A 25,469-nucleotide genomic window follows, 5' to 3' on the forward strand; every position below is an offset into this window, starting at 1 on the left:
CAGTTAATTGAGCTCTCACTGCCACCACCTCCCAGGGTCTGCATTGGTTGGAAGCTGCAGTCCGGAGCCGGAGCCAGGAATTAAGCCCAGGCCCTCTGATGTGGGGTGGGGGCATCTTCACCACCAGGCTAAATGCCTCTGCCTCCTCTCTTTTTTTTTTTTTTTTCTAATTCTATGCATTTATAGCTATAAATTTCTCTCTTAGCATTGCTTTAACTTCATCCTATAAGTTTTGGTATGTTGTGTTTTCCTTTTCAATTGTCTCAAGGTATTTCTCATACAATTTTGGATTTTATTGTTTTTTATAGTTTTTAAACGTGTACCTTTTTTGACCTTAGAGCTACCTAAGAACAGCTCTTATATCTCATTTCATGTTTGCACATATTTAGGTTATGTTGTAATAAAAAACCATATTTAATCAACACTGGGAGTCCCTGAGAACCCCTCAGTAAATGAACTCTGTGCATGGGTCAAATGTTGCCTCAGCTGAAGTGTACACAATGGGTAAGTGAGTCAAGAGCCTGAACAGGGCTGGATGCACTGTTCCTGGCGTCCTTACCGACAGAGGAGGATTCTAGCCGTCTACACTGAAGACTTGCGTCGGGGGAGAGGTGTCCACAGGCCGGGCTGCAAATCTGCTCGGAGAGCCTTCCAACCCCAATTCACTGAACTGCTCTCCCTTCAGTCTGCTTTATTCCCCGCCTCGCATCCCTTCAGATTCACCATCGTCATCCTCAGGGCCCCCTCTCTGGTTCCTTCTTGGTGACCATGAAAGCATTCAGTAGATTAGGGGCCGGCGAGAGGCACGAAGTTGCCCGTCGGTCTGGACAGGTTGCCAGTCCTGCCACTTCGCTTTCTGAGCGTGCTCACCTTTGTGATGAGGGAAACCTGGCGCTCACAGCGCTGATGGCCGCCCCACTTCGGTCTGGGGGCGGAGAAGCGGGATTCCTGCAGCAGTGCGGCACATGCCAGGCTCACCCACATCGCTCTCCCCCACTGCAGGTTTTCAAGAACCCCCACGAGGTGGTGACGGTGCTGCTGATCCAGACCCTGGGGGCCTTGGTGCCCTCCCTGCCCGTGTGCCTCAGCTCTGGCGTGGAGAGGGCCGGGCCGGAGCTGGAGCTCACCAAACTGCTGGAGTTCTACGACACCACGGCCCACTTTGCCAAGGCGCTGGAGATGGCTCTGCTCCCCCACCCACGTAAACATTCCTCCCTCCCACTTCCCCGGCTTCTCTTTGCTCTGCTTTTTGAGGCTCCTGGGGCCTGGGTTTGTTTGCCTTTCCAGCTGACTGATTTCAGAGAAACGGAAGGGATCCGTGTCTCCCTTCTCAACAGATAGGGCAGGCTTTTCCGTGAAAACACTGCCGTCGTGGAGATAGGTGTTTAACATGTTTGCCTAGCCCCATGCTGCCGGGTGCTTCACCTGTACCAGGCAAGTGACGGAGACTGCTAGAGGGGTCAGAAGGCGGGAGAGGCTTCCGTGGAGCAGGTGGGCGTTAATGGCAAGGAGTTGGCAGCAGGCCACGCTGCGAGGGTAGCGACCTCTTCCTTGCAATCATAAACCCTCAGACAATTCCACCTAGAAAGTAAATGTAAGGGAGCAGCTGGGGGCAGGAGCTTTCTGAAATGGCAACAGCAGGCTTTTCTGGACAGGGGAACCCTCGTGAGGACTCACGGTGGCGGTGGGGACCACGGCCTTTCTGGGGCTCCCGTGTGGCCACAGCGCTCCTTGGTCCCATTTGGGTAAACAGCGCCCAGTGTGTTAGGTTTTACCCAGCTGCTTTCCATCCGTGTCAAAAGCACCATAAATTTTTAAATAACACAGACCCCGTGACGCATAGTGCTGTCAGATCAGGAAATCACTTCAGGAAGGCCTTGTTCTGCTGTTTGGCTGCTGTGTGTCACTCACTTGGTTTATTTAATAGTTATTCTCTTTAATTACATTCGTGTTTAATTGCCTCGTACATTCCAGGGAGTGTGTTTATTGTTCGGGTTCCCGATGATTCATAGGTGTTGTTGGCAAACTGACTGGTCAGGCCTTAGCTGTGGGAGAGGCACAGCGCATGTGGGTAGCTTCCAGGGGACCCTGATGCCATTGTGAAGTGACTAAGAGGCCTGTAGGCCGAGCATCCTGCTGGTGCAGGGTGGGACACAGGGCGAGGAGCAGGTGCACTCCTGCCGGTGGGACGGATGCTCTTGGAAATGAGATGTGCTGTGGTGGTCAGCCATGGCCGGCTCCGCTTCCCACGCTGCCTGCTGAGGTTTTCAAAAGGGGTCTCCTTCCTTCCTTCCTTCCTTCCTTCCTTCCTTCCTTCCTTCCTTCCTTCCTTCCTTCCTTCCTTCCTTCCTTCCTTCCTTCCTTTCTTTCTTTCTTTCTTTCTTTCTTTCTTTTTTTTTTAATTTGAGTATACTTGGGAAACAGATTTGGAACTAAAAGAAAAGAAACAAAAATGATCCCTAATTCACCCCCTTGGAGAGCAGCATTCTGTTGTGTTTTGTCCCAGTAATTCAAATATAAGTGCACATCATTCACACACTTGACTGTGTATAATATATACTATATAAATATCATATAGTAAATGCATGATATAAGAGATGTATGTATTTATATGTCATTATACAGTATACTTAATATTCAAAATATTAGTTTACACAGTTTTACATTCTCTTTTTTTGCTCAAAATAATATAATGAATATTTTCTATGTCATCTGATGTTTTACTAAGGCATTATCTTTTAATGCTTTATAACTATGGCTTATAATTTTTTAAATCTTATTACAAAGAAAATTATCATGTACTGTTTTACACATTAATTTTTGAACCCAACTCTGATTATTCTTTAGTATAAGTTTAATAGTGCAATTGCTATAAATGAAAATTTGTATCTGTCAGTACTGGATGAGGAGGGCATTCCTGCCTTTCCCCGCTGTCTGTATTTGTCCATCACTACCAGGTTCTTAGACAGTTAACAGTATGCCATTTTAATTTTTGCTTTGATTATTAGCAAATTTGAAAATTATAAAAATTATATTTTTATTTTTTTAACTTTTTAAATTATTTAATTAATTTATTAAAAGACTGACACCGAGAGAGAAACAGACAGAAAGAGCTCTCATCCACTGGTTCATTCCCCAGATGCCCACGACAGTCATGGGAGCCAAAGCCAGAAACCAGGAAGCCAGTTGAGGTCTCTCAGGAGGGTGGCAGAAACCCACTTAAGCCATCCCTGCCGCCTTCCAGGGTCTACATTAGCAGGAAGCTGGAATCAGGAGCCAGAGCTGGGAGCTGATCTCAGGCACTTAGGTACACCTAATTTTTTATTTTCTTAAAATTTTTTCTTTTTTTTTTCCTTTTTTCTCTTCTGAATTGCTTATCTTTTGCATGTGTTCCTATTTGAGGTTTTAATCTATTTCTAGTTAATTTATAAGGGCTATTTATTTAAAATAATACTCATCTATTCTTAAATGTATTACAAGAATTCATGATCTAGAAGTTCATAACACAAAATGAAAGTCTCCTCTAATCACACTTGTTAGAAGTAACCATTGTTAAAACTTTGGTATATGGGGACTGGTGTTGTAGCCTAGCAGGTTAAGAAGCGGCTCATGGTGCTAGCATCTTGGGTAAGGGTGCTAGTTCAAGTCCTGGGAAGGTGTGCACGATGACCCTAGTATTTGGGCCCTCGCCACCCATGTAGGAGACATGGATGGAATTTCTGTCTCCTGGCTGTTTTGACCGAGGATGCAAAATCTCTGTTTCTCCCCACCGCCTCCCCCATTGTTGCCTGCTTTTGAAATAAATACATCTTTTTTTTTTTTAGTGCAACAAGTTTATTGCTTTGAAAAAAAAAGAAAGAAATTTATGGTATCGGTCCTAACAGATTCTTTATGTAGTAAAGACTTTCCCCATTGTTTATCAAAAATGTTTACTTTCAATAATTTTTATGTTATTTTATGAGTTATTATATGCAGATTATGCAGTTTAAAATATGTAAAAGATTATGCAGGAGAAAATAAAATTTAAAAATTATTTCAGTTGACGTTGTAGTTAAGAAGGAATATGTATTCATCATAGAAAAATCTAGAAGTACAAGGAAGGGAAAAAAAATCATGAAGCTGCTATCCAGAAATCCCATTTTAGATCATATGCATATGCAGGCTTTGTGTATGAGTGTGTATATATGTGAATGCTTAAATAGGATTTCAAAAGAAAACATTTTAGAAAATGTTTGTTTATGCATTAAAAACATAATTGAGAGGCAAAGAGGCACAAGAGCTCCCATCCAGGAGTTACTACCAAATGTCCACAACAGTTGGGCTGGATCTGCATCCAGTTCCCTGCTAATGTGCCTGGGAAAGCAGCAGAGGAAGGTGGCCCAAGTCCTTGGGCCCCTGCACCCACGTGGGAGACCCAGATGAAGCTCCTGGCTCCTGGCTTCAGCCTGACCCAGCCCTGGCCATTGTGGCCATTTGTAGAGTGAATCAGTGGATAGAAGATCTCTGTCTCTGTCTCTGCCTCTGCCTCTGCCTCTGCCTCTGCCTCTGCCTCTGCCTCTTTCTTTCTCCAACTCTGACTTCCAAACAAATTTTTTTTTTTAAATTACCAATTTATAAGCTTTTTTTTAACCTTTCCACACTGAAACTCCCAGTTCCCAATTGGGCATGTGTGTCTTTTAAATATGTATGTGCAGTTACTTTTCACAACTGCATTATAGCAGGGTCAAAATATGTTTATTCATTTAACGACCACTGGCTGAGAATGGGGTACTGGGTACCGTGCAGAACCAGATACAGTCCCTGCCCCCACCCCGTGTATAATCCACTGGGCGATAATCTGATGATCACAGTAACAAATGTATGATAGCAAGGTGAGATAAGTACTTTGAAGAAAAACAAATGGTTCTATGAGAATACAAATAAAAGAAGATATTGGACTAGTTGCACAGACTTGAGCTGAATACTAAAGGGACAATGAATAGGAGTTAACTGGATGAAGAGGAGTAGGGAAGGAAAAAAAAGTCCTTGCAGCTAGAGAGACCAGCATGTGACCTGAGGGAGAGTGGTGTTGCAGGAACAGAGAGAAAGTTGGGAGTCAGGGGAGGAGTAAGAGAGGTGGGGGTGAGACTGTAGAGGTAATAATGAAGGGGCCTGCACTGTGGCGCAGTGGGCTAAGCCTCCGCCTGCAGCACTGACATCCCATATGGGTGCCAGTTCTAATCCGGCTGCTCCTCTACTGAGCCAGCTCTCTGCTATGGCCTAAGAAAGCAGTGAAAGATGGCCCAAGTGCTTGGACCCCTGCAGCCACATGGGAGACCTGGAAGAAGTTCCTGGTTCCTGGCTTTGGATTGTCCCAGCTTCAGCGATTGTGGCCATTTGGGGAGTGAACCAGCAGGTGGAAGATCTTTTTCTCTCTATGTCTCTATTTGTAACTCTACTTCTCAAATAAATAATCTTTTAAAAAAAAGTAACAATGAAAATAACTGGTATTGATCAAGACATGCTAGACCCCTGTGATTTGACCTAATCTTCGCAAGACCTTGTGAATGTGCTGCTGTTATTATCCTCATTTTTTAACTGAGGAAACAGGCATAGAAAATTAAGTCAGGTACAGGCATTTGGTGTGGTGGTTAAGGTGCTAGTTGGGATGCCCACATCCTATTTTGGAGGGCGTGGGTTCGAGTCCCAGTTCTGCTGTTGACTCCGGCTTCCTGCTAATGTGCACCCTGGGAGGCAGCAGGTGATGGCTCAAGTAGTTGGTTCCCCACCACTCAAGGAAGATTTTGAGTTCCCATCTCTTGGCTTTGGCCTGGCCCAGTTCTGGCTACTGCAGGCCTTTGGGAAGAGAACCAGTGGATGGAGATCTCCGTCCGTCTGTCTCTGTCTCTGCCTTTCAAGTACATTTAATAAATGTATACAATTTTTAAAAAATGTGCAGTCATTTGCAGACAGTCACATAAGTAGAAGGCAGTAGGGCTTTGATAGAAGATGCTTCTTTCACTCTTAACTACCACCAGCTCTCATTCCCTGAGGTCAGGCGGCAGGGGACTTTGTAAGCTATAGAAAAGCTTTTGTGCTCCAACTGCAGATCGGTGGGAACCACTGAAAAATTGCGAGTGGGGCAGTCACGTCATCAGATTCCTGTTGGGGACTATCCTTCCAGCTGCACTATGGAGGACAGGTTGGAGGGCACCAGAGGACGTGAGATCAGTGGATAGGCCGTTGACATTTGCCTGTCCCCTGTTGAGCTGGTCTCTAGAACTTTCCAACCTGGGCAGCATTTCTGTGACATCCTCCTGTGCATACCATCCGTCTGCTTATTTATTGCCTCTCTGGAGGAATCCTTAGGTGTTGAGTCGCTATGTCACAGCATAGGCACGTTTACATTTTTGACACAAATGTTTTCAGTTTCCGTGTAGTTGACCTTAGGGATTTTTGGAATACCTAGTGTGTGGCGTATCCTGGCTCTGTAAAGTCCTAGGAGCACTTGAAGTGCAAAGAGCCTTTCTCTCTGCGGCCGTTCTTTCTGCTCCTGACCCTGCTGGAGGGACAAACTCTGATGGGCTGTGGGATGCAGAGGGCTGTATCTGTAATAGTGCTCTCTACACAAACAGAGCGCACAGCCCCAATGTATCCACTTTACTGAACTGTCTGTTGACAGAGCTTCTGGGAGTGATAAAAGCAGATTAACCAGACCCGGTCACCCCTGAAGATAAAACAGGAGAAGTTCTGGTAGAGCCCCTCTCCCCGGTTGCTTTCTGGCAGTTGATTTCGGATTCTTTGTTCATTGTTGCTTTCCATTTCCCATCCCCCCAAAGATGAGCACAACATGGTGAAAGTCACCGAGCTGGTGCAGGTGGTGTATGGTCCCTACAAACCCTACCAGCTGAAGTATGGCGACATGGAAGAAAACCACCTCCTCATCCAGCTCAGCGCTGTGCCTCTGGTAACGCAAGCGTGCTGTGTGCTGGGCCCTTGCCAAGGCTGCCACAGGGTGGGGTGGGGGGGTCGGGTCAGGTGTGCAGGATCCACACGTAAAATGAGCCCATAGCTATGCTACCTGCCTCCTACTTAAAATCCGGGACAGAGCCCTAGCAAAATGAGAGAAGGGGAGTAAGTTCTTTATCTCCCTGATTGTTCTTACTGAGGGACATATGCAAATAGGCACGGGAGTTTAGCATTCACGGATACTGCTGTAGGGCGGGTTCACTGTGTGGGCGCAGGCCGGGGGAACCTAGACCATTCCCGTTTGAAATCTCGTCCGGCATGAGACCTGAGTTGACGTCTAAGACTTGATCTTGCATTAGTTCAACTCTGCTGCCTCTTGCCACTTCCCTGTTTTCCAGGGATGTACCTAGAAAGTGTGTTCCACTTCAATTATGTTCCTGCCACTGAAGGACAAGTTTTCCGTTCACTACATTCTTTTAAAAGAGTGTCCGACGTGGTGAATTAGAATCCTAGCCAGAGAGATCTTATTTGAATGATCACAGACCGATAGGAAAGAAGTGAAAATCCCAAGAATGAACCGGGCGTTAGATCATGCTTCTGTGCCAGGCGTTACTTTTCGTGATCGTACTGGCCGTGTAGATTGTCTTTCCCTGCCCCATGTCCCAGAAGAGCCGTGAGAGCTGGGGCCTGTGTTTCTGATATCCCTATCCTGTGATGGGACTGCTGACGGGAGGGCCTGGGGGTGACCCGCGTCTCACTGCTGCCTCCCCTTTGTCCGTACCTGCCGACCAGGAGCACGGGGAAGTCATTGACTGTGTGCAGGAGCTGAGCCACTCGGTGAACAAGCTCTTCGGGCTGGCGTCCGCAGCTGTTGACAGATGCGCCAGGTTCACCAATGGCCTGGGGACGTGCGGCCTGCTGACAGCCTTGAAGTCCCTCTTTGCCAAGTAAGTGGGGGGGATGGAGACAGGGCCAGTTATGTCGCAGGGCAGTGTTTGTCCCAGCTAAAAATGCACGTGTTCTGTGTTCTTGCCATGAACCCTGGAGAAGCACACACATCTGATCTAAGAAGCTGTTCTTCGGGTGTGTGTTTGTAATGGTGGAACATTTGAAGCAACCTACATGTCCGTCCATTAGGCAGAGGCCACAGAACATGATATTTTCATACGAGGGAACCCCACACAACTGTTAAATATTAATTACATCGACTCCTGTCAACATGGATCTCAAAAATGTGTTGTGTAGTGAAACAAAAGTGAGGTGTAGAATAATATAGGGAGTCTAATACATACATTACGTGAGAAAGGGCAGATTTTCTTTTTTTTTTTTTTTTAAGATTTATTTCTTTATTTGAAAGCCAGAGTTACAAAGAGGAGAAGGAGAAGCAGAGAGAGAGAGAGAGAGAGTTCTTCCATTCGCTGGTTCACTCCCTAATCGGCCACAATGACTGGAGCTGTGCCAATCTGAAGCCAGGAGCCCATGTGGGTGCCGGGGCCCAAGGACTTGGGCCATCTTCTGCCATAGCAGAGAGCTGGATTGGAAGTGAACCAGCACCCATATGGGATGCTGGCACTACAGGTGGCAGCTTTACCTACTACGCCAGAGCGCCAGCCCCAGTAGGGTAGATTTTCTGTGGTAGATTTGGCAGGCATTTTCTGCACAGGGCAGATACCGAGTATTGGGCTTTGTGGGCTAGGATATGTGGTGCGCTGAGAACTTTGTAACCTGAAAGTAGCCTTAGACAACCCATGGATGAATGAGTGCGGCTGTGTTCCAATCTCAACTTCACCAAAACAAACAGAAAACTTAGGAGTGCTGGCCTCTGGCCTCTGTCCTCGGTCTTTTTTTGTACTGTAAAAAGCATCGTAGATCCCTGCAGAACAGAGGTGGGCCAGCTCCAGCTCATTAGTCAAACCTGGCTGCCATCTGGCTTTGTAAGTAAAGTTTGCCAGGAACACAGCCACGCCCTTCACTTACCTCTGGCCTGGAACTTCTTCCCGCCGCGAAGGCAGAGTTGAGTAGTTGGGACAGAGACTTGGTGACTGGAAAAGCCGAAAGTATTTACTGTCTGGCCCTTAACAGAAGGAGTTTGCTGAGCCAGGCTCTCTTTGGGGACGTGGAGAGGGTTGGTGGTCATAGGGGATTGCACTTTTTTTTTTTTAAGTTTTCCTAGCATTATCATTCGCTGTCTTTTTTTAAAATATATATTATTATTTGAAAGGCAGAGTGAAAGAGAGAGGCAGAAAGAGAGATAGAGAGATCTGTCTTCCATCCACTGGTTTACTTCCCAAATGGCCGCAATAGCCAGGGCTGGGCCAGGCCGAAGCCAGGACTCCACAGCTCCATCCAGGTCTTGCTTGGGGATGGCAGGGACCCAGATACTTGGGCCATCACCTGCAGCTTCCCCAGGTGCATGAACAGGAAGCTGGCTCAGAAGTGGAGGAGCTGGGACTCAAACTGGTGCTCTGATGGGGGATGCAGGTACCCCACAGCAACTTAACTCACTACACCACAATGCCTGCCCATCTGTTGTTTTTAAAATTTCTTTTTAAAGTTTTAACTATTTATTTGAAAGGCATAGTTACAGAGAGGTAGAGGCAGAGAGAGAGTGAGAGCGAGCAAAAGAGAGAGAGATATCTTCCATCCTCTGGTTCATTCCCCAGATGGTTGCGATGGCTGGAACTGGGCAGATCCGAGGCCAGGAACTAGCAGCTTCTTCCAGGTCTGCCACGTGGGTGCAGGGGCCCAAGGACTTGGGCCATCTTCTACTGCTTTCCCAGGCCAGAGCAGAGAGCTGGATCAGAAGAGGAACAGCCGGGACTAGAACCGGCACCCATATGGGATGCCAGCACTGCAGGCAGCGGCTTTACCCACGATGCCACAGTGCCAGCCCCTATTTTTAAATTTTTGGAAAAAGAATATGGGGGCTGGCGTAGTGGGATAAGCTGCCACATGTGACAACAGCATCCTATGTGGGTGCTCTTTTGAGTCCTGGCTACTCCACTTCCAATCCAGCTCCCTACTAATGGCCTGGGAAAGCAGTGGTAGGAGCAGAAACCCTTTACTCTGCAGCCAACAAGGAGATTAAAGATAATAGGCTTTCTTTTTTTAAACTTTTTAATACTGTATAAATGACAGGAATAACACAGTTGTTCAGGCCTTTATATTTTTAAACATATCTTTGGTATACTTTTTTTCCTCCTTTTTCTTTTCTTTATTCCCCCCACACACCCAGAAACCTTTTATATAAGGAATACAAACGTCATGCATTGCATAAATACAACTTCAGGAACACAGTATTCTTCCCATCATACCCACCCTGCCAGCCCCCTTCCTCCTCAAGATGAGGGGCTTTAAGGTGTGGTGGTAGTGGGCTCTCTGGCGTGGGGCCAGCTGGGCTCAGGTCCTGGCCCTGACCTGTACTCGCTGGGACACTGGGCGCTGGTCTCCGCTCTCATCTTTTCTCTCTCTGGTGGTTGTGAATATTAGAGGAAAGTGTGTAATCGAAGTCCTGAACACCACGACTCTCACGTGGCGGGCACCTGAGATTCTGTATTATGATAGAGAATGGGGGAGTTTAGGGACCAAAATGGTGTGATAAAAGCTACCCTTTCTTCTGAGAGTTCAGGATAAACCATCCAGAACTCTGGCCTGCAGAACCGGCAAGTACGCGCAGCGTTTGCGGAGAGCCGTGCCTCCCCCAGGCTGCAGGAGCTCAGGGTGTTCCGCGGGGCTCTGCCCAGGAGCTTTGCAGGGCGTGGGGACAGCTGGATGGCGTGCTCCTCTGGTGCATGTCCATCGTGGTTGCTGGGTGGCGATGGGTGTTTAACCTCCCACCGCTGAGGCCGTTACATCCCTTAACACCCCCTGTTGATCGTCCTTGAGGCCTGTTCCCTTCCCCGCCTGAGAAAGCCGCCCCTGCGGGCCGCTAAGGGCAGATCCGGTCAGTGGGATTCAGAGTTCGTCGCTTTCCACTTCAAGGCCCGCAGGCCGTTTGCAGCTAGTGTAGTGGTCTTGGGCAGCATCTCCCACTGGGCCCCCGAGCGGCCTTTCTTCCCACCACACCAGCTCGCTTTTTGCGTTGCGCTTTCCTCACTCGGAGCTGATGGTTTGGGAAGGGACCAGGGAAGCCCTCGGGGATGCACACCCTTGTCACGGCCGCCTGTGCTCCAGGGAACAGGACTCCCGCGGCCCTGTCCTCACCACACCCTCCTGAGCACATGCGCTTCTCTGCTCAGTTCCAAGAAATTGGCAGCATTAAAAATAGCATCAGCGCATGTCAACTTTTGTTTTTTTTTTTCTATTGTTTTATTTAGTCTGCTATGCCATTTATTTAACGTTATCATCACAATACTGCCATGAGGCAATACAGAAGTCATCATTAAATCCATTTTAGAGAAATTTTATTTGAGAGGCTGCGAGAGAGAGGCTGGGAGAGAACAAGAGCGAGCACTCCCATCTGCTGATTCATTCTCCAGATGCCTGCACCAGCCAGAACTGGGATGGGCTGAGGTCAGGAGCTGGCAACTCAACCCAGGTCTCCCAGCCAATCCAGGAAGCCAATCGCTGGAGCCATTGTCCCTGCTTCCCAGGGTCTGCTCTAAGAGGGAGCTGGATTCAGGGGCTGGGGCTGGGAGTCAGACCCAGAACTCTGGTGTGGGATACAGTCATCTTAACCAGCATCTTTAAAAAAAAAAAAATTGTGAAATGCTGGCCCCAAAAGGTTCACTTTAAAGATGAGGAAGGGGCCATCATGGTGGCACAGCAGGTTAATGCCCTGGCCTGAAGCGCTGGCATCCCATATGGGTGCCGGTTCTAGTCCTGGCTGCTCCTCTTCTGATCCAGCTCTCTGCTGTGGCCTGGGAAAGCAGTAGAAGATGGCCCGAGTCCTTGGGCCCCTGCACCCACGTGGGAGACCTGGAAGAAGCTCCTGGCTCCTGGCTTCAGATTGGTGCAGCTCCGGACACTGTGGCCATCTGGGGAGTGAACTAGTGGATGGAAGACCTCTCTCTCTGTTTCTACCTCTCTCTGTAACTCTGTCCTTAAAATAAATACAATGAATCTTTAAAAAAAAAAAAAAAAAAAAAAAAAGATGAGGAAGCAGAGGCCCAGACACTGAGGTGCTTGCCCACGGCTGCAGCGCCAATCTTCCATCCATCCAGAAGCTGTTTCCTGGCGTCTCCCTGTGCCCAGTGCTGTTCCGGGTCCTGGGATACAGTCACGAGCTACCAAGGCACAGTCCCTGTTCTTACAGACTTAGAGCCCACGACAGCAATAAGCGTTCAACAGATGGGCACTGAAGAAGCCGTGTCGTTCTAGTGTGTTACGTGCTGTGAAGGAAATCGAGAGCAGACAGCCGCGGCTGTGAGGGCGGGGCTGCAGGTTTCGTGTCCACTGCCGTTAAGGCAGGCCTTTGCCAACCAGGGAGCTTTCATCTCCCTGCCGTGGCTGTTGAGTCTCAATTCGGTCACTCAGAATGCTGCAGAGTCCCTGGGCATAAGAAACTGCCTTGCGCTCTCCCAGCTTGCGGTTGGTTGGTAATTAACAGTGGGTCTGCGAAGTTTCCAAACAGCCCTTTAAACCTCCTTCCAAAGGATGCGTTCGTTAGGATGGGCGGTGGTTTGCCAGCGTCATGCCTCCTGGTTGGTCATTAGTGTCAACTTAGGGCTGACCTTGAGCAACGTTGAGCATCTCTCGCCAAGCTGCTGTCCCAGGCGATCAAGACGGTCTTGCCTCTTGGAGAGGATCTTCCATGGTCAGAGGCCTCCCGTCGTCCCACCCCTCTGCTGAAGCCTCTGAAGACGTCGCCGGGGCCATCAGCAGTCTGTCCAAGCTGCCGGGTTCCAGGTGTCTGAGGAGTTCATGAGGGTCTCCGTGTTGTTTTCCCCTCCCCACAGGTACGTGTCTGATTTCGCCAGTACGCTCCAGTCAATACGAAAGAAGTGCAAGCTGGATGACATTCCTGCCAACTCGCTCTTTCAGGAAGACTGGACAGCTTTCCAGAACTCTGTTAGGTAAAGTCGGCCTGTAATATAAGCGCGTCTCTAATGTAGTAAGCGTAAACATACAGAATTTGGTACACGAAAAGGATAAATGGTTTGCAAGGAGTGCATGGTTTTTTCTTCCAACTACCTTTTAAAAATTATTCATTTTGATTTCATTTGTAAAGGCAGAGAAACAGATACATAGGTAGATAGAGATCGTCTGTTCTCTGGCTTATTCCCCAAATGCCTGCAAGAGCCCACCTACATCAGGGATGCAGAACTGAATCTGGGTCTCCCGCATGGGTAGCAGAGACCCAAGCACTTGATCCATTACCTGCTGCTCTCCGGGGTGTGCGTTAGCAAGAAGCTGGAGTCAGAGCAGAGGAGCTGGGACTCACACCAGACACTGCAATGAGATGTGCGTATCCCAAGTGGCCTCCTAACCACTGCTCCACAGGGCCCATCCTTCCATTGCAAGCACTCGAGACTCTGAAAATAAAAAATAAATTAAATAAATTAAAACAGAAAAAAAAAAGTCAACCACCACCAGCAACAACAGCAAAAAACAAAAAAAGATTCCTTTAGCTCTTAAAATATTTTAAAAAATTCTTGATGCACGCCTAATTCCCTTTAATGGCTTCAGTATTTTATGTTTGATGTGAGTTTTTTTTTTTTTACCCGTCAGAGTCTATGGTTTTTGCACACCTACAATCACTCAGCACTTATATTTTAGAAAATGCTCAGCTGATGGCTCTAAGAATATTGGTACTAAACGGTAAAGCTACTGTTTAGCCTGGAAAGGACCACGCCAAGAGTTCAGTGAAAGGCGCTTAGGTGACCTTCTGTAGTGGTTGTCATGGCCAGATTGTGGGACAGCCTTGGGACCTGAGGGCCTGGGAAGAGTGTGGTCAGCAGTGGCCTGAGAAGGTTTGACCCTTGACATAGCCAGCTACAGAGTACAGACTGCTGACCCGGCTCAGATCTGACCTATAGACATCTTTTTGTTTGATCCTAGCATTAAGGAAATTTTGGAGTAGCTGCCAACAGTTAAAAGCCATTTAGCATCATACAATTTTCCAATGTTGTCTAAAAAGTTGCATCTCCTGGGGTTGGCCACTGAGGTCCCCAGCCGCCTAGGCATGCCTTCCCTGCTGTGCTGTGGTTCTCCCCACTCCAGAGGGGTCTAACAGCAGAACCCAAGGCACTCTGCAGCTTTCTTTCCCTGGGAGCCGTTCCTATGGGTGCACGTTATCAAGACAGAAACTGCTCTTTCCCTGGCGTGTTCACCCCCTGTGTTTCCTGCCTCACCCCTGGCCTACATGATACGTGCAGAGGTACCTGTGACACAGTAGTTCTCAACACAGTGGCCTAGGCCAGAGCAGATCCAGCCCCACCGGAGGCCATCAGGGCAGGTGCAGGACCACCCAGGGCCGTTTAGGGCCGTCACCTGGTGGCCGTGTCCTGGCCTTGCATTGCTCTGATGAATCCAGTGTCTGCACGCTGCTGTGTCTCTGAGCTGTGCTGCCGTGCTGTTCTGGAAAACACTGCACACAGTTTGTCCTGTTGTACCTGAAGGGGCGGAACACTTTCCCTTCTCATAAACCTTTCTGATGATGGAATGCCTAGATACCCTAGTGATGATAGGCCCTTTTTGCCAGAGTTAAAAGTTAACCAGACTTAAGATGTCTTTAATCCTTGGATTTGTCCTGACATTATGAATTTGGTGTTGAAAGACTCAGTAGCTGGAGTTTGAGGCCTGGCATAAAATTAACTTGAAAGGATTATCAAATACAGATATGAGGATCATGCACATCTACCCTGAGAAACAAGTGGATTAATCTTCATCTGCCTTTTAGGGAAAGATACACTTCTCATAACAAAGCAGTTGAACAGACTTTGCAAACAGCAGGCATCTGCCAAACACTAAATGGTAAACTTTGATTTAAAATTTTAGACACAAAGTTTTTTGACACCCCCCCCCCACCCCCTTTGGAAAAAAAAAAGCACCCAGTATTTTGGAAATGTAAAATCACTTGAGGTGGTGGTTGGAGAGAGGTTATCAGAAGGGACCAGCATTTCCCTTTCACATTAGTTACTAGTGAGGGAAACATGACTGCTTTCCCAGAACACTACACCACCAAAGGGAACAAATAGTTAGAATTTTTATGAATGAGACAATGTTTGTCCTGTAAATGTTGGCATTCCAGATACTTGAACTTGAAGTGTGTTCTGCTTTGTCTAGGATAATAGCCACCTGTGGAGAGCTCTTGCGGCAGTGTGGGGACTTTGAGCAGCAGCTAGCAAACAGGTAGGTTTGCCCTCTGTGGTCCAGCCCCTGGGGTTCTGGGTGGGAGGAACTCCATCCAGGACACAGTACAGCAGGGACAGCATATGGGCAAACCTGAAAGCCACAGGGCCCGAGAACTGTCTGTACCTAGATACAAGGTGTCATTATTGTCATCATTAAACATTTATTGGGCACCTAACAAGGGCAAGGCTCTGTCCTCCCTGGTACACGATTTTGGTTGCAGATAGGAGTTTCAGTCTAAACAAGGAAACAGTACGCGTTGTCTCCAAATTACAAATGGGCTGGGTTCCTGCTGCTTGTTTGTAAGTCAGTTATTGGGGCTGAAAATAAATTTCCCCATAGGAACAGTGTCACAAGTGGAGGTTAGGTCCTCGGGGTCAGTGCACAGAATCAACTTTGACCCAGACAGCCTGTCTTCCAGGTTCCGCAGCGGAATCCTGTGCAGAGGGAGGCATGTGTGAGCGAAGGCGAGTGTCTGGGGTCTGGCCTAGGAAGGGTCTATTGTGTCCCCTTTCTCTTCTGGTACGTTGCGTTGAGGTGGCTCCGCCCAGACTGATTTTCCCAGCAGAGGTCTAGCGTCCCAAGCTGCTTTCTTCTCTTCTTGCAGCTCCCTCTCTCATTCCCTTGGCGTCCCTGAGCTGACATCTGTGTTCTCAGGGGTGGAGGGGAGACCTCTGCTCCCTGCAGCTGTGGGAGGGGTTGGCTGCAGGCCTCCCCTCTCCTTCCCAGATGATTGTAACGTAACCCCAGGGAGGTGGGACATTGGAGAATGGTACAAAGCGAAAGGAAGCCTGAGTGGGAGGTCGGGGCGAGCTGCTGTGGAAGGCAGTCGGACTGGCCTCGGAGCCTGTGCTCCATGCTGGCTGTTGCTTCTAGCAACTTCTGCCTTCCTTTGCCTTCCTGGGCTGCGTTTCTCGTGGTTTTCCTTGTGGGAAGGCCTTGCCGCAGGGCAGGACGGGAGCAGCTCTCGCTGTCCCTGAGTCCAGCACGGCCCAGCACAGAAGTAATGTGACTTCCTTGAGTGACTACAACCCAGAGCACCACAGGCAGAGGCTGGAATGTGTGTAAATAATATAAACGCAGCAAGTGGCCCCAGCAGCAGCCCGTGCATGCACTCACGCTCACTCCGAGAGGAGTCTGAGGCAGAGTGGTCACGGAGGACTCCTGTCGCTGAAGGTTTAGCACTCTCATGTCTAAAAGAAAGGCACATGGTTCATCGTCACTCCCCAAATGTCCACAACAGCCAGGCCTGGGCCAGGCTGAGCCCAGGAGCCCCAAACTCCATCCTGGTCTCCATGTGGGCGGCAGGGACCCAGTTAGCCGTGCCGTCCCTCACTTGCCTCCAGGGTGCACGTTAGCAGGCAGCCAGAGCCAGGAGCTGCAGCCCGTTGTGTAATCTCGGTGTTCCCACACGGGATGCAGGCGTCTTACCCTTCTTCCTAGCCGCCCAGCCAAATGCCCACCCCTTATCTTCTTAGTCACGGTAGCTGTTCATTGTAAAAATCAAAACAGTTCATAAGTGTACAAAGTAAAAGTGCAAATCTACTCATCCTAAAAGTGTCTTCTCTCCAGAAAGAACATTGTTAACCATCTCCTGCCCTGTAATATTCATTGAGCTTTGACAGTAAGGACTTTACGTGAATTAACCATTAACCCTGCCAGTGCTGAAGAGGTAGGTATTCTTTTTTTTTTTTTTTTTTTTTTGGACAGGCAAAGTGGACAGTGAGAGAGAGAGACAGAGAGGAGAAAGGTCTTCCTTCCGTTGGTTCACTCCCCAAATGGCCGCCACGGCCGGTGCACTGTACCGATCCGAAGCTAGGAGCCAGGTGCTTCCTCCTGGTCTCCCATGTGGGTGCAGGGCCCAAGCACTTGGGCCATCCTCCACTGCACTCCCAGGCCACAGCAGAGCTGGCCTGGGAGAGGAGCAACCAGGACAGAACCGGCGCCCCGACCGGGACTAGAACCCGGGGTGCCGGTGCCGCAGGCAGGGGATTAGCCTAGTGAGCCACGGCGCCGGCCAGGTGTTCTTCTAATTCACATTTTTACAGAAAGAGGAACTTCGAAATGTAGACTCTGGCATAGGAAATAGCAGTTTAGGCAAAAGCAAAAAAACTATTTGCCAAAATATCCATGTCTGAGAGACCATGAGTGACACCTTGTCATCCCCCGCGTTGCCCAGCATGTGAGAGTGTCACCCCAGGCTGTCCTTTCTCACAGATAAGTGTCTTAGTGCCCCTAGCCATGTGTGTTCGTCTCAGACATCTTCCCAAATCAGGATATTGGGTTTTCCTTCATCTTTTGTCGAAGGTGAGTTTGACATCCCAGAGAGTAAGGAGGAATCAGGTTAGGAAGGTGAGTGGGGAAAGGATGAACCTGGCTACCTGAGTGCAGCCCAGAGAGGCTGAAAGCCCGGCCTGAACTTTGGCACAAGATGAGAGCAGCCTGGGTGTATCCAAGGGAGACTCTGTAAAGGGTGACATCATCCTGGGAAGGAACAGTCACCATCCGTGTTCCCACCTGTGAGGCTGCCTAGCACATGTGTGGCAGCTGCCTGTAAAGCTTATCTTATCTCCCTGTCAATCTCACCTGCAGAACCCAGACTCCTGCTAGGGACCACTCCCCACCGGCGGCAGAGGTGATGGCACGAGACTCTGCAGGCTGCTTTGACGAAAAGTTGACGTTGACCATCAGGCTCTTTTCAAAAAGATTTTATTTATTTATTTGAGAGGCATAGTTACAGAGAGAGAGAAGCAGAGACAGAGAGGTCTTCCATCTGCTGGTTCACTCCCCAGATGGCCTCAACAGCCAGAGCTGCGCCCATCTGAAGCCAGGAGCCAGGAACCTCCTCCAGGTCTCCCACGTGGGTGCAGGTGCCCGAGGACTTGGGCCATCTTCTACTGCTTTCCCAGGCCATAGCAGAGAGCTACATTGAAAGGGGAGCAGCCAGGACATGAACTGGTGCCTATACGTGTACCACACTCTGCACATTGCTGGCCCCTAGATTCCCTGTTTTGGGCAAGGGGGTCATCTTGTGACTTAAGGGTTCAGGAAAGCAGGTCTGATTTTTTTCCCAGGCTAGTAACATGCAGTGCTCTTTTGTGTTGCAGGGCGGCAGCAGCTGCAGCCCCCAGACTCTGCAGCATGCTAAGCTGGGGTGGTCAGCAGGTTAGGCAGATTTAGAGCTCTTTGACCTACTGTGCTTTCAGCGTGGGGTGGGTTTATGGGATGTCACCTCATTGTCGGTGGAGGAGCATCACGGGTCTTAGTGGGGCAGTTCAGTTGGGAATGCAGTGTCAATGTACAAGTCTCCCGGACTGAGGAGTGGGTAATGACTTGCCTGGAAGAGGAGCTGGCTTGAGGCACAGGATGGACGGGTAACACTCCCTCCTGTGTGTGTACTTACCGGTTCGGCCAGCGCAGCAGTTAGCACGTTAGCACCTCGGACTCCCTCGTTCATCTCTGAGCCTCTTGAGAGCAAGGATTGTGTTTAATAACCCGATATCCCCAAACCAGCCTAGAGCCCATTACAATGACGAGAAAGGGTTTCTTTGAAGAAGAAATCAAATACTCATTTCAGCAAGGTGTAGTTCACAATACTGGCCAGTATCAGGAAGTCGGGTATCCTGTGCTAAAGGCTAGGTCACCTAGCAGGGTCTGGTTGAAGAGGGGGGCCAGGCAAAACACGCCATTGGTTCTTTGGGTTGGAGTCATATTTATTCTGACATTTAAACTACATTCTTCATTACTTAAAGTATTCCTGACGCACCTGCTTGTCTTCGGCCTGCTGTGAGGTCAGTTCCCCGTGGGCTACCCAATACCGAAACACCTGCTGCAGTAACCCTGCAAAGGAGAGCAGACTTCCTGGGGACGGCCAGGCAAACTTAACTCTCAACTCCTGGGCACCGGATCCTGGGTCACCTGTGGTCCGCAGTTACTGGGCACCTGCCAGGTGCCAGGCACTGTGCTGGGTGTTAGGACTCCCAGGATGAAGAACGCTCTGTGTTTTGTCCTGACCATCCGGTGGGAGAAATGAGAGAACGTATAAGCCATGCATAGCAGAGGCAAGAGGCTGATGAGAACGAAGACTGAGAGCACTTGGAAAGGGTGGCAGAGGAAAAGCCTTGGGGTCGATCTCTTTTTTAAAATGAATTAACCAATTTGAAAGGGAGAGAGAGAGCGGGAGCGAGAGAGAGCAAGCACTCTTTGATTTGCTGGTTCACTCTACAAATAGCCACAATGGATGGGGCTGGGGCTGAGGCTGGGCCAGGCCAAAGCCAGGAGCCTAGTGCTCCATCTGGGTCTCCCACATGGGTGCAGGGGCCCAGTCTCTTGGGCCATCTTCCTCTGCTTTCCCAGGCTCATTAGCAGGGAGCTGGATTGGAAGTGGAGCAGCCAGAACTAGAACTGGTGCTCTGATATGGGATGCCTGCGTTGCAGGTGGCAGCTTAGCTCACTGCGCCACGATACTAGACCCAGGAGCCAAACCCCGAGGAAGTAGGATTTCCCCAGGCACACAGAGGGGCGGTGGTGGAGGGAGTGTGTGAGCAGGGCTGGAGGCAGGAGGTGGCTGGCCGAGTAGATAGATAGGAGGGCTCTGGCAACAGAGGGCCCTGGGTGCGAGGCCTGGGCACTTACCCCAGGCAACTGAGGACTCTCTGGGAAGAAGACAAAATCAGAGTTGGCTTTTGAAAAGCTTGCTCTGACCTCGAGGAGGACCAGCATAGTGGACCGTGGAAGGACGGGAGGCCAGTGGAAGGCTGCTGTGACCAAGCCGGGAGGCTGGAAATGGGGCCATGGCAGGGACAGGCCATTGTTTGGCAGACAAAAGGCCCAACCCAAATTACCTGTCGGCTTAAGGACGGGACAAACCAACTTGACCTTAATGGCAGAGGCAGGCGGCTGCCTGTGCTGGCAGTGATTCCCCAGAAGGTCCTTGCCCCAGGATTTATCTGCAAGTTCAGGGCTTGCTTGACAAACTCAGAGGATCTATTCTGAGTGAATGCAATCTAAAATCTCCCGTGTCCAAAGCAGTGTCTTCATAAGAAATCCGTCAAGGAGGGGCTAGGGAATTAGCCACAGTGGGAATATATTACTGGGGTCTTCAGGGAGTTCGTGGAAATGCATATTATGAAAAAACTATGTCCAGGCTTCAGTTATTCTTAACACCAAAATAGACTTATCTTGTAATTCCATTTTCCACGAATGTTTTGAAGTTCCCATGCGTAAATGTCTCTGTTCGCCTTGAAGTGTGTAGGACGAATGATAGCACAGAGCTGGGGGTTTGAGCATCCTGGAGGTCCTCTTTGCTAGAAGCGGAGGTTCCCGGGCCGTCCTAGCGTACTGACTCTCCTGCAGAGCCTGCTCAGGCACTTTTCCCTCTGAACAAAGTCGGAAGGCGCCAGCTTCTCTCAGCAGATCCCCCGGCAGCTCCTAAACCACAAAAGTGAACTCCATAGTTGCAGTGGACGCTGCGGCCACACTAGCTCACCGTGGGGGACAGGCGCGTCCATGGACAGGTGTGGGGTGAGCAGCTGTCACCTCTGCAGGGGCCAGCGAGTCTGCCACCCTGCCCAGTGCTCTGGGCGATGGCAGCACCTGTGGCTCCCCAAGGCATTTGCCTGTCGCACCCCGTGATGCCCATCCGGGTCTACGTGGAAAGTACACGGGCCCCAGATGGTGGTAAACCGAGACTTGCCCTGTGTTGGCTGTCTTGTGCGGAAGGTGGCATGAGCCTTACGAAGGAGAGAAAAGCATCCGGCTTTTCTTGTGCATCCGAGGTCCAGCCCCCTCCTAAATGATAATGGACAGCTCCATTGCCTTATCAGCTGGATGCTAATTCTGGCCGCCTCATGGAGCTGTCCTAGGATTTAGTCCGGGGGCAATCTGCCGACCGTTCCTAACAGGAAGCTTCTTCCGGACAGCTCAGGGCCTAATGGTCATCGCTTTCCTTACAGGATTCTGTCGACTGCTGGGAAGTATCTCTCTGACTCCTACAGCCCTCGGAGCCTGGCCGGCTTTCAGGAGAGCATCCTGGCGGACAAGAAGAGCTCTGCCAAGAACCCCTGGCAAGAATATAATTACCTGCAGAAAGACAACCCTGCTGAATACGCCAGCTTGATGGAGATACTTTATACTCTCAAGGTGTGAGACGAGACGGGTGGCTCGCCGGCCAGCGAACTCAGTTTCCTTGTTACTGACCCAGGCTTCCTGGCTCTGCGTGGGGGCCCCGAGCTGTGCCGTGCCACCTCTTCCTGTCTCATCTGTGTCGGGGCTTTTGTCTGTTTGTTTGCTTTGTTTTTAAGATACATGTTTATTTGAAAGGCAGAGCTATATAGAGAGAGATCTTCTATCTGCTGGCTCACTCCCCAAATGGCCACAACAGCCAGGGCTGCGCCAGACTGAAGCCAGGAGCTTCTTCCAGGCCTCCCACGTGGGTGCAGGGGCCCAAGCATTGGGCCACCTTCCACTGCTTTCCCAGGCCACAGCAGAGAGCTGCATCGGAAGCGGAGCAGCCAGGGTGCCCATGTGGGATGCCAGTGTTGCAGACGGCAGCTCTATCTGCTACGCCATAACACCAGCCCCTGTGTCAGAGTTTTAAGGAGCTAATCAACAAAACTGGGTTGAAGCCCACTGAGGAATGGATCGAAGAGTTGGATGGATGGATCTTTATTGCTGATAAAAGCCAGGTTGGAGAATGGTGCTTTAGAACTGTGGCGAGAGGAGTTTGCTGTATTCACTCCAGAGTTGAACTTGTCAAGAGGACAGGCGGAGCTGTTCGGTCCCCCTTTACCCAGTGACAGAGACGGGCCAGACAGGTACTATGTGTGGGTAGGCAGAAGCCATGGGAGGGAACTCCAGCGAGGCTGTAGCGAAGTCGCTGCTCTTTACATACGCAGGGGAGGAGGAGGTGAATAGAGATGGGGAGCCTCCCCAAGTGCAAGTTCCTCGCATGGAAGTGTGAGGACTTGGCCATGAGAGTTCCCTCCTAGTTTTTTCTTTAAATCTTAGTTTGTCTCCCATAAAACCGTGTTTGACTTTGAGCTTTGGAACCTGAGAGCTCTAGAGCCAGAAGTTCCCAACAAATGGAACGAACCATGCAAATGGAATGGCCCCAGGGTGGTGAGAGGGCCGTGGGTACCCTTTCCACGGCGTCCCCTACCAGCCTGGTCTGGTTTGACGACCCCCCCCCACACTTTGTTGGCAAAGGGAGAGGGGACTTTGTTGCTTCCACACCACAAATGCAACCTAAACTTTCCCAGGGCCTAGAGCTCTGGGGTGAACCGCACGAGGCGGCTGGGCTGTCTGAGGGTCCAGCGTTGCCCTCCTGGGTCTCCCCTTCTCTCTGCACCTTGGCTCTCCAACTGGCTACATTTGAACTTGACAAACACACTACTTAAATCAGTTCTGTAAACCTGTTCATCCATGCCTCTGTGATCAAGTTAAAACAACTCTGTTTATCTTTATTGCTTATCTGATTTATGCCTGTGGTAATCAGTTCATTTATAATAGCAAAACTAAGGTTACATTTTCCATCTCCATGTTTTCTCAGGCTGTTTGGCATTCCTTGGGACTCACACGGGCTGTGCCTACTCTGGCTGTCAGCCAAGTGTAACTGACCTGACCTCCCTGGCAACCAGGGCTCTGCCCATCACTCTTGTTTATCCTGAAGCTTCTCACCCCCTACCCCTTCCTCCCTGGTGGTCCATGAGCCTCAGAAGCTCCTGGGAGAGTGAATTAGAAACAGAGTCCTGGGTGCCCGCCGCAGTGGACCGTGTCGCAGAGGTTCTGGGGCTGGAGCTCGCGCACCTGCGCGGCTGCACTGCAGCGTGTCTGGGAGCCGCTGTCCTCTCCCTCCGAGCTTTCAGACTGTACCCAGCCGATACCTGGGTTGGATTCAGGGCCTAACAAACTGCCTTTTGCATTTTCTTGTCTTAGGAAAAAGGGTCCAGCAATCACAACCTGCTGGCCGCCCCTCGCACAGCCCTGACCCGGCTCAACCAGCAGGCGCACCAGCTGGCTTTCGATTCCGTTTTCCTGCGCATCAAACAGCAGCTGCTGCTCATTCCCAAGATGGACGTGAGTGCCCGCCGCCTCCCCCGCCCCGGCCCAGGCCAGGGGCCGCCTCCTTCTCCAGCGTGTTCCTTAAAGCTTAACCTTCCCTGCCCCAAGAGCGTTGAGGGCTTCGCCTTCACTCCCCTAGGCTGGAAAGGGGCAGTTGGTCCTTTCAACTCCAACGTCTTATCTCAATTGCAGTTAATCAGATGTTTTATTCCCGGGCTGTTAGGATTATTACTGTGTTCTGGGCCTTTCTGGGGGAGGTGGGGGAGATGGTGTGGCTCTGCAGGGGCCGGGCCGGGTCAGAGGAGCTGATGGTCTGCTGCGATTGCACAGTTTTCCGGCCAGAGTTGGTTCTGGGACTCGACTCCGGAGAGCGCCGGATCAGATCTGGTCACGTGTTTCCGAGGGGGGCTTTCACGGCTTCTGCTGCTTTCTTTCCTTGATGCCTTTTCTGTTTGGCTGCTGCAGCGTCATCTCCCCTTCCTTGCCCTGCACCCTCGTTGCGTCCCTTCCACAGCTGTGCGGATTGTTTTTGAAGGCTGGCTCTGCCTGCTTTGTCCCCCTGGTCTGGATCTCGCCGCTCTCTTTGTTTTGGGGGGACTACCAGGTGGGACTTCTCAAGTGCACTTGGTTTCCATGTGGGGGAAGATAGTCTTTGGGGAAAGATCCAGTTACAGGCCTTTGGGAACCAAGAAGCACTTTGCTATCTGCTGTCCCGCAGGAAGCCCACTAGGCTGGGGGTCAAGGGCCACTGTGCCGCTGAGGTCAAGTCTCCTCCCCGCTCTGGGTCTCCGACTCTCCATCCATAACCTGACTCTGAAAGTTTAAATAACAACTCCGAGGTTCTTTCTGCCCCTGATTTCCATTCTCTGTGCTTTTTCTGTGCGGAATGTTATGATATCTACTCCCATCAGATTTTTGCATTTCTGCATGGAGAGGGAGGGTGACAGTGGAGGGGAGCTGTGGCCTCGCCCTGTAGCCCTCCCTCTCCTCCTCTGTACAGTGGGGATACGATGTCCCTCCTCACGTAGGTTGGTGAGATTTTGTGTAAGGTGGAATTTAGCATGGCACCAGCCACACAGTGGATGCTTAACAAGTGACCATCTTCTTCCTCTCTGTGATTTTCATTTTTTAAGATAAATGATTTAGTTGATTTTTTTCAACAAAAAATTATATTTATTCATTTTCAGAAACTCAAGCAATTCAGTACAGAAAAAATGTAATAAATCCCTTCAAAAACCCCCATCTAGAAGCAAACAATGTAAACATTTGGTGTCCAGCCATCTAGTCATTGCCTCCCACCCACTCAAACACTGGCTAAAAGCTAAATGGGCATCAATAGACAGGTAGGTACGCAGGGAACAATGTAACTGTGTCACACTTGTGATTTTTTAAAGTTTTATTCTATTTATTTGAAAGGCAGAGTTACAGAGAGACAGAGATCTTCCCTCCTCTGGTTCACTCCTCATACGGCTGCCAACAGCCAGGGCTGGGCCAGGCTGAACCCTGGGCCAGGATCTCTGTACAGGTCTCTCAGGGGCCCAAGCACTTGGGCCATCTTCTGCCTTCTCGGGCACGTAAGCAGGGAGCTGGATCAGAAGCAGGGCAGCTGGGATCCCAACCAGCACTCACATGGGATGGTGTTCTTGCAGGCAGTGGCTTAACCTCCTGTGCCACATCGCTGGCCCCACATGCTATTTTCTTTTTAATTTCTTTCCCTTTTAAAAAAGATTTATTTATCTGAAAGTGAGCAACGTAGAGAGGGAGCGACAGAGAGATTATCTATCTACTGGTTCACTCCCAAATGGCCACAACAGCCAGGTCTGGGCCATACTGAACCCAGGAGTCCAGAACTCCATCCTGGCCTCCCACATGGATGGCAGGGGCCCAAGTACTTGGTCCATCATCTGCCGCCTTCCCAGGTGCATTAGCAACAAACTGAATTCCAATTCAGTTTCCAAGCAGTGTGGTCAGGACTCAAACGCACACTTTGATAGAGGATGGTGGCACCCCAGTTGAGGCCACAACACCGGCCCCTATGCATGCTATTTTTAAAAAATGTACACAATGTAAGTTTTATTGGAATTTTTAGAACAAAAGAGAGACGAAATAAAATGAAAAAGGGTTATTAAACTTGAGATACTGTTTCTTCACTCCAGAAAATAGTAGCT

General features: G+C 49.8%; 1 protein-coding gene across 1 annotated transcript in view; it reads left to right on the forward strand.

The window, feature by feature from the left end:
• Window positions 1–25,469, forward strand: part of COG7 (component of oligomeric golgi complex 7) — a 68,529-nt gene that overhangs the window by 27,273 nt on the left and 15,787 nt on the right. Inside the window, exons 7-13 of the mRNA XM_002711845.5 lie at window positions 1,003–1,201; window positions 6,819–6,946; window positions 7,741–7,895; window positions 12,846–12,962; window positions 15,175–15,240; window positions 21,195–21,381; window positions 23,176–23,316. Of these exons, the coding sequence (XP_002711891.5) occupies window positions 1,003–1,201; window positions 6,819–6,946; window positions 7,741–7,895; window positions 12,846–12,962; window positions 15,175–15,240; window positions 21,195–21,381; window positions 23,176–23,316 (993 nt within the window). The remainder of the gene's footprint in view (window positions 1–1,002; window positions 1,202–6,818; window positions 6,947–7,740; window positions 7,896–12,845; window positions 12,963–15,174; window positions 15,241–21,194; window positions 21,382–23,175; window positions 23,317–25,469) is intronic.

This window comes from Oryctolagus cuniculus, chromosome 19 (assembly GCF_964237555.1).
Source record: "Oryctolagus cuniculus chromosome 19, mOryCun1.1, whole genome shotgun sequence".
In the NCBI taxonomy this organism is placed as follows: Eukaryota; Metazoa; Chordata; class Mammalia; order Lagomorpha; family Leporidae; genus Oryctolagus; species Oryctolagus cuniculus.